General features: G+C 44.1%; 1 protein-coding gene across 1 annotated transcript in view; it reads right to left on the bottom strand.

Annotated features, from left to right (window-relative positions):
- Positions 1 to 12,556, bottom strand: part of DUSP22 (dual specificity phosphatase 22) — a 43,669-nt gene that overhangs the window by 30,950 nt on the left and 163 nt on the right. The window contains exons 2-3 of the mRNA XM_026841378.1: positions 12,235 to 12,414; positions 6,916 to 6,949 (exon numbers count right to left, since the gene is read on the bottom strand). Of these exons, the coding sequence (XP_026697179.1) occupies positions 6,916 to 6,949; positions 12,235 to 12,414 (214 nt within the window). The remainder of the gene's footprint in view (positions 1 to 6,915; positions 6,950 to 12,234; positions 12,415 to 12,556) is intronic.

Here is a 12,556-nt window from a genome sequence, read left to right as displayed (position 1 = left end):
TTGCAAAGAGGAATTGTACTTTTAATTATATTACCCCATAGACAAGATCCATGTGAGCACAATAACAAGCAATAAAATTTAAACCTAATCCAATTATGAAAACTTCTCTAAGGCTACTAAAATGAAGAGTCAAAACTGCACTGATTTCCCTTGCTACTGGTCAAGCCTGCACAATCAACACAGATGCCTAATCCTTCAGGAGGGAACTAACACAAATTCCATCTGAAACAAAATTAAGGTCTAGCTTCACAGAACAATTAAAATTTCCTAAAAATCTCAGCGTGAGCATTTCAAAGAAGAAATGCTAATGTTTGCCAGGAAAGGTCTTCTAATCCACCTGACCTTCAGATTCTTAACAGTTTATGGACAGTTCCTCAGCAAACATTTAAGCAGGCAAGGGTTTGCAAGTCCAGAATCCAGCCTAAGTGTCCCTAAAAATCACTGCTTTCGGTTCTCCAAAGTCTAAGGGCAGATTTCAGAGCCTGCTGGCTGGAACTCAGGGTGTTAATGCATACCTAGCAAAACAAGACCCCACTCTCTGTCAGTATGACCCACATGGTAAGAAATGGCTTGCCACACAAGGCAAACTGCTTTAAAAGGAGATAATGATCCAAATTAAACATTGGCTGCTTTGAACCACTCTGAAAGGCCTAATGGACACAGTACAACTCAAAAGGACTGAAAGATTTTAGTTCTTCAGTTAAGCAAGGGCTTAGACTAAAAGAGTTTCAACAAATCAGAACTACAGAGTAAGACAATGAGACGTCAGATATTCCTAGAAACAAGCTGGAAATGGCTATCCCAGATCTAAATCCCAGGGTAACCACCAGATCCTCAATATATTTAGGAAACAACCATTCAAACTACAAAAGTAGAGGAGAAAAAGCCTCCCAGTCAATGATCTAAATATTCTGGATCTAAATTTTAAACAGTTTACAAAGGGGAAATTCCCCTGGTTCCCCCAGCACCTGCTGTAAGTCTCTACAGATACTACAGACAAAGCTATTTAAACAGTGGTACAAATGAGATATCCTGTCACTCACTGTCTCATACCATGAATTACTAAAAAATTAAGGGGTTTTGTAAAGGACCACCAAAAGCCAGAAGAATCACCTTTACCACAGAAATTCCAACTTTTTTACTGTAGTACAGTGCTGTACAGCCACAGGCAGGCTCACATTTTGAAATCAGTGTGAAAGAACCCCATTTCCAAATTTAAATATGAAAGAAACCTATCAGATTCCATCTTGTGCACCCCTATAAGTCCCCCAAAATGCAGCATTATTCTTCATAGTAATACCTAATACTCCATTTCATACAGTAAAACACTTCTCAGCTGATGTGGACTTCGAGTAAAGCTTTCAGGTAACTCCCTCACACAAAAGGGCACACACAGTTCACAGTGGGGAAGTCTTCCTCTCTCCCTCCCACACCCATATTTAGTGCTTTTCCCTCAATTTCATTCTATGACTCCTAGCTTAATCTCTTCATATGCAGAGACCTGCAAACACTTAATTGCAAAAGCAATAGCAAAGTCATCAAAATGGGACTGGGGGCAGTTCCACTGGGGACTGGAAGGTGGGTTATATGTGTCAGAATTTGTTTCCCTGCAGCTCTGGAAGCCTTACTGTGTGGCTGGGGAGCAAATCACCTTGCATACTGTGCTTCCATTCCCCATACACAAAAGGGAGACAATACTGCTCCAACCATTCCAACTAAGCCACATCAATGAGTGAAGGACACCCAATACTAGGATGATGAAGTCTCAAATGTACATACAACCATTGTGGTTTTTAGTACCTCCATAGAGATGCAAGGTGAGGAATTAAGACTTCTCCCCTTTGTAGTGTTAGATGGGAAGAAAAAGCTGTAGGGTCTTTTCCACCTCTTACTGCTAACACCAAAACACAAATTCATCCTGCCAGGAACAGGGGAAAAAAGAATTACAGTGACATGGGTCTGACCTGCAACATTTAACGGCAACTCACTTGTGAATTTAGAAGATTTAAACATCTCCACAAGATAAGTGAGACTAGTTTATTTTCATTTTGTCACCTTTCCTCCCATTAGCCAGTTATCCCAAACTAAAGGCATCCTCCCTTCTTCCTCCTCCAAAGCTCACATTTCTGACACTGCTGTTAGTCTGAAGACAAGCTTCTATAACACAGTAAGCTAGTGAGTATTAAGCTCTCAGTATAAAATTTTGTTATTCATACAAAAACAAGGTAAGTATTTAGAGAAGACAAGTCAGACCAGTATTTACAACAGAATAAAATCTCAATCTGCAAATGTATAGAGACTACGGTTTCATCATCACCCAAAGTACTTATCTTTTTAAAATAAAGCAACTTTTTGTCTATACTTTATTTTCTGCTTGAGAGAGAGACACCTAAAGGAGAACCTCCTCTCCAGTGATTCAGAGCACTAAGAGCTACTACTGAGAATGGTTTCCCATCAGGAGAGCTTTGTTCCAGCATTTAGTGATCCCCACTTAAAGACACACACACACACACACACACACACACACAGAGAAACTAAGCACATGAACAAAAACTTCACATCGCCTGTCCCCACTTCAAACTGCATTCCATATTTTGTCCCAGCCTCTCAGAAGGACCTTTCTGGAGAGTGAGAAAGATGGGGAATATGGTTCAGTGCTCTGTTTCATGACAGCACCTATAAAATGTTCTCCTTCAAAAGAGCCACCTGAAAAAGGGAACAGTATCTTCACCCTCTCCTGTTTTCAGTACCTGAAATAAAGACTTAGAAAAGGAAACTTTTCCCCAAAAAAAATAAGCAGCTGATAACAGAATTGATTGGATCTATAAACACAGCAGAACCACTTGGTGAGCACAGCCTTTTTATATATTTAGTAATGGGAAGGGTAGAAACTTTCCCAAGACTCTCCTGATCATCTACAGCAACACCGGACTCTTTGGGGGGAATTAAACCTCAAATTGTGGCTTTCCCCTTCAAATCAAAAAGCCCCCAAATATTCCATTGGAAAGACCTGAATCTTCCAAATATGATTACAAGCAAGGAAGGACACGAGCTCTTTAATATTCAAGGTAGAAACACTCAAGTCTCTGGTGCTTGCTACTGCTATACCTTTTGGTTTGGAATCAAACAAGCACCTATTTAGAACCTCCTATCAGAATAAATGGTATTTTCTCTATTTGTGCAGAAAAACAGGCTAAAAAGCCCTGTCATATCAGTCCCTTAAGGAACAAAGCACCTATTTTCATCGTGAGCATGGGTGCTTTTCAAGGAACCTCAGGTTTCCAGTGCATAAGACATGTGGGCATGCAATCCCACAATAAATTCTTTGTCTTTTGAGGGGATTGAATTTCCTTTGTAACAAACCAAGATTTTCCCTAAACTAGAGGTGGGAAGAGTTAACTTCCTCATCCTCTTCCCTCATCTTTTTCTCTTGGCCCCCCACCCTCCCATTTGCAAAGAAATAACTCCTTCACTATCACTGAAGAAGTCCAAGAGCTCTGCTTCCTTCCCAGCTTTCAGACCAAACTGTCTTGGTATTTTGTATGGACATCTGTGGTTCTTGATTTTTTCTGCCCTCTAGCTGTGCAATCTCAAATACACTCTCTCAGAGACATACCACAATTTTAATGTGCTATTGATGAGCAAAATCAGATCTTGTAAGATAACAAGCAGTTAAGCACATGCCAAAATCTATACTTCTTCAGGAAAGTTTTCCAGAGACATACTAAAGTCCTGGGGACTTAGGGGGATTTCAGCATGTACTTCAGTGCTTTCTGTAATCAGGACTACACATAACTTTCAACCCTAAAGACCCTAAGGTGGTTACAAAAGTCCCTCTCATTGCCTACAGGTTTGCGCAGCAGCAGCAGCCAAACCAGAAGCAGCAAGTTCAACTCCCATTTCTGCCACAGATTTATTTCACAAGTCTTTCTTGGGCCTCAGTCTATCTCCCAGTCAAATGAGGAGGAGTTTACACTTCCTCTGTCATGGATTGTTTTTAAGTTGATATGGCCTAAGAAAAGAAACCCTATACATCAAGTAGAAATATCGCTGAGTATTGAATAATAATTATCCAACTGGAACAATTGCTGAATGCCTTCTCCAGACAACAGCCCTCCAGGATTACAGTGCTTAACATCTTTAACACCTTGCGTTCATTCATCAGGAAGGCGCCCATCTGAAACAACTGTGCCTCTTCCCAGTCTGTCCGTGTCCCCAGAGGTCTGCCAAACAGCAGGGAGACAGGAGTGTGCCTAGAACGGTATTTCTACCTAGCTATGGAAACCCTGCCTGCCCAGGCTCACTGGAGAAGGGAGGGGAGACTATCCTCCAGAGGGCAGATCAGAGCAATTCAGAGACTCCCCTGACTCGTCTTCTGGAGAAGTTCCCTCCTCTCTACCCCCTACACAGAGACCTGGAGGGTACCACAAAGTCTGAGCTCTGTGTCCAGGCAAGATGCACAATGCCAGGGTTTCAGTGTTACTCCTCCTACTGACAAGATGCAACTTTATTCAATTCAAGCTTTCAGTCTCAAGCTGAAGAAATAGGAGACTGTTCAAAAATACATTACAGGAAATAATTTTGTAAACCCACGTCTTTAAAAGTATCTAGACATTTCAGCTGCCCATATCAGGATACCCTAATCAATCCCAACTGTATATGCTACTGAGTATTTCTCAGTCAACGATCCCCTTATGGCAGTCTCAAAATTCATTAGTCACTTTTTCAAAAAGTGCCACAAATCAGAACATGCCCCAAAAACACAGTAGTCAAAATCCTCCAGAAAAATACACTGGTGATTAACCAACAGCCTGTCCCTAAATGGGATGACTTCACTGCACAGAGAGCTTGAAAGCAGTGAGGCAGGGTGGGTGTTAAGGGCAGAGGATGCAGAAAAAGAATAATAAAAGTTTGCTTTTGAATTAGTGAAGCACTGTAACACCAATCTTCTCTCTTCCTCTCCAGGTACGGTAGCTAACTTGAGATTATAACAGATACCCACTATGGTAGAACATAATGATTAAATGTAATGTAATCAAAGGTCATAGCAATAAACAAACGTTTGGTGTTTTTAGTCAATTTAAAAAACAGACTCCATAAGATAAACAGAGACTAAAGCTAAGCCGTCCTTACTGTCTTCTATGGAGGTCCTTCCTCTCTTTTATGGAGCTAGATTCCCTGAAAGACTGCCCACTCACAGCACCTTCATGTGCATGCCTCTGGTCTATGCATAGAAGTGACCTGTCGTACCATTTAAGGACCATTTGCAAGGCGCACAGCTGAGTGGCCAGAGCAGCGCGAGGGAGAGGGTCGCAGGCCCTGGCATCAGCAGAGATGCTGACTCACTCCGCAACCTTGGCCAACTCCCCTCAGCTGGTCAAACTGTTCATCGGCTGAAAACAGAACTGCACCATGAAACAGATGCTTTGGCTGGGTTTCGCTCCCCAGGGCGGACTGTCAAGGCCTTACCAGCAGGATGGCCACAGCTGGAGGGACAGATTGAGAGCCACGTTCCCTGGGCCCATCCTGCCCAACCTGCCAGACAGCTTGAAAGTTAAAGGACTCTGCTATCAAACACCCTCCCATCCCACCCCTCTCCTAAATTACTTGACGGAAAAGAAAAAAAAAGAAAATAAAAAGAGGAAGCAACACAGCTGTGACCAAGTTATTTAGTTTTGTCACCAGCCCATGCATCGGTCTGTCCAAAGCATCTTCTCCTTATTTTCCTTTTTTTCTGCTTGCTTTCTTTTTAATTCTTTGATTACCTACTTCCACCAGTATAAACTCACCTCCACCCTTTCATTTTCTTTACCATGCCATTAATTCCCTCTCACACCCTAGCTGTTGTACTTGTGTTTGCATCCCAGTGCAGTAAAAGGCAGCTTTTAGCTTCACATGTACCTCCAGACTGTGTCTCAAGGTGATCGGCTCCACTTCCAAAGGGGCAGCAAGCACTGGACCAGCAACAGGGGTCAGCAGGTCCAGAAGCATGTAAATCAGGCCAAACCCACAGGTTTCAGGATGGGGGTAGGGAAGGAAGGGTGGGCATGAGGCACAGAAGAGGTGCCGCACCATCTAAATCCAGTGGAGGCATTGTCCAATCTTAACAGACCAGCTGTGATATCAGACAGATCAGGAAGGACAGGATATCACAGCAGTGCCTGCAGGTCCTGTCCTGCTGTTTTACCCAAGCATAGGAAATACAGGGTCTACATGTATCAAATCGACTGTACAGACACAACTGGTTTACTTCTGAGTAGGGACGGTCAGCAGGAACTGCTGCTAACAGGGTGCTTTGGGAACAGGTCATTTATTTGGATGTCAACATAAAAGTTTCCTGTGTTTTCTAAAAATGGTCCTGTCTTCCTGTACACAAAAAATAAGCCTCATGCAAAAAGGAAAAAAAGTCCAGAGAATCTTACATCCGCGACACAAACAAAGCGAGTATCAGTGGTCAGACAGCAATCTGCAGACCTATCAGTCTTGCAAGCAGTGATTACAGAAACTCTTTAGCAGTTATTATAAATAACCAAAATAATGAAAGCAACAAACGGGAGGCATACTAAACCTTTAGTTATAAGGAGGGCTTGAAATAAGCCTTAAAAAGAATCTGCCTGGCTCACAGGCTTGCCTGCCAAGCACAGGAATCATTTAAGGCAGGCCAATGTTTAGGAATTCCAGCTGAAGCACGCTCCAAGGAGATGGCGTTCATTTTTCTTTACTTAAAGTACTTGCAGCACAGCACATGGATAAGAGGGCAAACAAGTTCTTCTTTAAGTGCTACCAGGTGAATCCAGAAATGAAGCAAGATAGTGTTAAAGCAGCTGCAGAGATATCAGAGAATTCCGTAGGCCTGCGAAACACCTTAAGACCCATGCTAAGTAATCCTAGAGATAATGATTAAACTAATCTTACCTTTAAAGTTGCCAATGAACAAGCCAGGCAGAATCTGTGAGAAAGAAATATAGTATCAAATATAGATATCTTGTGGTAAGACAATTTGACAAAGTTCGATTTGCATACAGGATGGAACATACTACTTTAGCAGACTGTTGTCAAATAGAGTCTAAAAGGCAGACAACATTTTGTGCCTCTTTGCAACCTTCTGCAGCTACACAGCTCTAGGCACACCGTGGTTTGAGAGCACTCGCTGACAGCCGGGGGTTGTTAGTCATGCGGACTCTCACATAATGGAGGCTCTGCAAGGATAGCAAAAGTGGTTTACAAATATGAAGTGGGCCTCGAAGTGCACCCCTCCCCCTGTCCTTCCCCCCCCCAGCAGCAGGATAAGAGTCACCCTCATTTAACTAATGATGAAGCTTCTTACAGAAAAGGTGATTTGCCTAAAGTTGCAAAGCAAGCTGGACAAAGCACTGCAAAACATCCTTGAAGTCTTTTGAAGTGCAAAGCCGTGCAATTCAGGGCTGCAGCACTGTGGAGCTCTTCAATAGAGGAAATCACTGCAAAGGACAAGTTGTGCATTCACACAGAAAGAGAACTGACGCAAATGCTCCAATTGCATGTTTCTCTCCCAGATCTAACCATTCACCCCAACCCTCCCAGAAGCCTGCCCGGGTCTCAGTTACAGGGCTTCCTTTAACTGGGGAGTTCCAAGGTCAGCCTGGGGACCAGCCTGTGCAGGCTGAGGACGCATGCACGCACACATACAGAGAGGCAGGTGACACCGCAGTGCTACCCTTCCCACCCTCTCACAACCCTCCCAAGGTGGAGAAGCTGTAAGGACATGAAAAACCGCCGGGCTACACCACATACACACTTTCTTGGCCAAGAAATTCATTCTCTGCCACCTGAAGTTTCTGACCCACACCCTTTGAAGAGACCCAAACTGTGGCAGTGAGACCGTACAATCCATTTCTCTTCGGTGCATGCAGAGCATACCACCAATACAGATATGTCAGCACTGACTTCCTAAAGCCTTAGCAACACCCAAGTGTCACCACAACAGCAGCAACAGTCTCTCGGGCACAGCTATTTAAAGGGAAAACTCCACCCATTTTTCTCGGTCCGGCAGCCGTGAAGTTCCGAAAGTCATGAAGGACTTTTCATCGGGGATTAGCACCCCAGTCTCCATTTCACTGCAGCCTTCCTGCTGAAAGGCAATCCGGCTTACCGCGCAAAGGTTAGCAGGCTGGCAAAAGGGCCTGCAAAATAACTTCTGATCTGCCTTAACTCCAAGGCCTTCATTCGATAAAACCATCATGTTCACTGCTATTTATCTAGCCTTGCAGAAAACAGAAAGGCTGCAGCACTTCTTACACTCCCTGCAGCTTTGTGCAAACATTCCTCCCTCAGCTTCGCTGGGTGATCTCTCTCTCTCCCTGCTGTTTCATATCAGCTCTAACCACGGGACTCAATTCTGCCACCGATATCAAAAGACCACTTCTCAGGGACCCTTGCTGTATCTTCAACTGCTTACAAATTAAGGGCTGCATGACAACACCAGCTAGACAAAAAAATGGTTCTTTAGTCTGGCACAAACAGGCACCTGTAAGTTTCCTATAATAGCTCAGACAGCTTTCTCCCCTTTCCCTGCCTCTTTAGTTTTCATCTGTACAAATTCAACATTCACACAAAGGCACCAAAAAAAACAGTGGGGCAGTTTCCAATGCCAGGGTATCAAGCAGGGAAAAGAACCCTTACAACATTCTGCTGTCCCTTTCCGCATGCACAAGACTCACAGTTTCATGGACTGGTTTGTTATTTAAAGCACACTTGATGACTCTGCTAGAAGTGCAGCCCAAAGGCCAGCATCACAGGCTAAGAATCAGAAGCAGGTAGCTGCTCCAAAGAGCAGACCTAAGGGCCATGGCCAACAACCAAATTCTACAAACAAAAAACATGCTCTAAAGCAAAAGAGAGTCAACTTATGAACAAGCTTCACCAACCGTATCACCCCAGCCAGCTCCCTCAACATAAGCTTAAAAAAAAAAAAAAAAAAAGGAAAAAAGCCTGTCTGATATTTTTAAATTGCTATCTGGTATTTCCTATCTGCAACATAAATCTCAAATCACACTACCACTACTGTAGACTCCAGAAATTTAGACCCCAGGACATTATTTCTGCATCAAATATATGCTCTCAAGAGAAGATAAAAGCTTAAATTCCAGTCACAGTCATTAAGCTTAGACATTATAAATTAAAGATATCAAGAAACACTAGTTGCAAAAATGAGGCTTCTTAGATTGCTGTCGGCAAAGGAGGAAAAATCCAGAAGTTTGCATTTGTGCATGTTGAAGCAACATTGTATGCTAGATAGGAAATTAGGACACCGTGCAACCAAGGGCAGATGTTACCCCTGTTGTCCTAGTCATTCAAGAAGCAAGAAACATTACTATGGGTGAAAGCTACCTGGAAAGAAGTGAATCTTCATGCCGTGCTGACTAATACTTCAGCACTAGACTACGGCTGGGAACTTTCAGCTGTGTCATCTCACACTGCCTTCAGTAACTGCAACTCCGGGCCGAGCAAAATGAAGGCCGATGGCTGTGAGGGGCGTGTAAGAGAGAAGGGGTGGAAGTCAGAAGAAAAATAAGGAGGTTGTTTTTGTGAACTTTTCAACCACTGCTTTATGAATAAAAACAGTAGCTTCTCTATATCATCCGAAACATTGAGAAAATGACCACGGACTAAATAACAGATGTAGAAGAGTGCACAGCCAAGCAACAAGGACAGCAACGCCTGTCTTCGTTCCTGTCTTGCATGAGAACGAACAGCTCACATTCACCACCTCACATAAAGACAGAGCCCTGCAACAGACAGCTAACACATCTATCTCATCATTCCTCTCTGAAAATACACCTCTCTGGAGAATGGCTTAAAGGGCTACTTTGCTGCTGTTTCCTATACAGACACATACTTAGAATAAAGCATCTAACTCCCTGCCTGATGCTGCTTCTAGATGTGCTACTGCTGATGGGCACTCCAGCCAGGTTCATGGGGCCACCTGCAGAGATGGCTAGGCACTGTAGAAAGTGGAGACAAGCCCACCTTGTCCATTGGTACAGGAGCGCAGCACTGGTCAGGCAGAGGGCTTTGCTGCTGACATGAACTGGCACAGCTTCCCTGGCTTCCACAGAACTGGTTGCATCAGCCCTAACTATCCATGCTGATTTACATTTCTTATGAATCAGCTCCTACAACGAACATGATTTATCTGCCCTTTTTCGTAGAGATAACACTCAACTCAACCCTTCAGAAGAGTCTGCATGAATAACGGGCAGTTAACTGTAACAGGACAAACAAGAACTAAAACCCAGGGGGAACTCTTCACTAAGCATATCCTGTTCACAGATAATCAAATCTAAGTATTACAATCTCCTGTCACCATCTCAGCCGCTAGACTTCAGCTCCTGGAAAACATCTTTGTCATTTTCAGCCACAGACTTCAACTTGAACTTTGAATACAAGTCAAAGTTAGATATTAAGCATGAAGATGAATCAGGCCACCCAGACAATTTCCTAAATCTTTACGCATTCTGTACTTAAAAAACATTTTAAAAAAAAGTAAAGCACTATAAAATTAATAGCAGCTAAGTCAATACACACTCACTAGCCAATTCTCCTTCTCTGAGCAGAATAAGAAGGGTATTTATGAACCAATGCTTTCAGTTGAATTCAGGAGAAGTCAGGAGGCTTGGATGGGCTTAAGGAAAAAAACTAAGCACAGCTAATTTTACAGAGAAAACTAGGAACAAAAGACAAACCCCACCTAAACAAAATGCCAGGCCTCCAGCCCTTAATCAGCACTAACGGCCACATAAAGTCAGATGCGATTGCTATTTGCTACAAAATACATCCATATCATGTGACAGAAAAATAGGAGGGCACCATGCCACCGAGAAAGGCTCAGCATCCAAGAGCGGTCACAGCAGCTGTAGCAATCTCTGAAGCTTTTCCTTACCATACCCATTACAGGTCACCACTAATCCTCTTCCCTGGCATCAGTACAAAGAGATTCCCTAAATGAAATAATCCACCATTGGATAAGCTGCTTATTTTCTCCTACCATCCGCATATAGCTCTGCCACAAAAAAAAAAACACACTTCAGTTGGAAACTAAGGCAATTTGTATTGATAGACTGCAAAATACAGTCAAGCAAACATCAGTGTTGATGACTCCACACTTCCCCTTGCCTATCTGGCCTTTGCTGACTCTCGAGATCAGAAGGAACAGATGATCCAGGGGCACATTCTGAAGGTGGCAAGCACCAGACCTACATGTGAGACCCCTACAAAAATAAAGCCTGACAACCAGTACCCAATGTGGCTGTAGCCTCCTTAAAGGAGCCAGCTCCTCCTGAACTGCTGACCATTTCATCCTCTTGGACACAGCCATAAGGAGGGAGGAGAAAAATCAGTGTAGTAATATGCTTGTCCCAAAAGCTCTGGTTGGTATATGTCTGGGCAACACTTAACTGAATTAAAATTACTAAATTGCCCGGAGTCACGGATTGCCAATTCCTGCCCACATGGCACCATAGCAAGATGGAATACAGACAAAGAGGGCTAAGCTACAAAGCGTTGAGAATTGTCCTTTTCTGCCCGTCCCACCACCACCACCACCCCCCCCAGATTGCAAATTTAGCATCCGATACCCTCTAACAGTTTTGGTAACTTCAAACATTCCCAGAAAATACTACAAACATACCACAAGTCTAAAAGAAGTCTCTCAGGCTGTGTTTCTTCCTAACTGGCCACTCCTAGAAGGTACCTCCAGGGAGTGGCTACATATCACAACATTATCCCTAGACTTTGAAAGCAAAAATGGAAAGACCGACCAAGGCAGGTTCTACCTCCTCCCTGCTAACTTAGTTGGACTGACTGGCCAGATCTTTCCCCTGCCTAAAGTTTCTACTACAACGTCTCTATCCATAGGGTGAAAAGGCTTCACCTCCCAGGTAGTGTGCAACGCACTCAGGGCATTCACCAGTCTGACTTCCCGGGGCAAGGATGGACAACTTGTGGGCAGCTATGTCTAGCTCTTCTCCTCCGCTTTGTTAGAGGTCATGCTCACAGCAAAGCTACTCCCAAAGTACTCAAAGCAGGATGTTAAGACAGATGACTCAACTTCTGTTCCTCATAGTAAGCTATATATAAAAGGCTAGTTACCACCACACTTTCAAACCTGGGTTTAAAACAGAGGTGGAGACAGTGAGAAAAATCACAGCTGTCCCTTGATAACCACCACAACATGCCAGGGGAATCGACGCTTACAATAAGCCCCCACTGCCAAAAAGCCAACACCCTTTGCAAAACAGATCCATCTTCCTTCCTCGCTGCGATCTCCACCGGGGCCAAGCGCCTTCCTGTCCCACCGGGACCAGCCCTCCAGCCACCGCCCGCGTCCGCCACCGGCTCCCCGCCCGGGGAGACCCCCGCGGGCCCGCACTCCTGCTTGGGTGGGAACGAGGGATGGAGAAGTTAAATGACAATCCCGCGCGCGCTGGGTTGGCCGGGCCGACAGCCCGACACTCCGGGTCCTGCCGCAAGCAGGGGGGGTGTGCCGGGCTCTGCCCCTCGCGGTGCCCTGGAGGGG

Source organism: Athene cunicularia (assembly GCF_003259725.1).
Source record: "Athene cunicularia isolate RWA chromosome 2 unlocalized genomic scaffold, athCun1 chr2_part1, whole genome shotgun sequence".
Lineage (NCBI taxonomy): Eukaryota > Metazoa > Chordata > Aves > Strigiformes > Strigidae > Athene > Athene cunicularia.
Note: the sequence above shows the minus strand (reverse complement) of the source record. Positions and strands in the feature narration are given on the sequence as shown.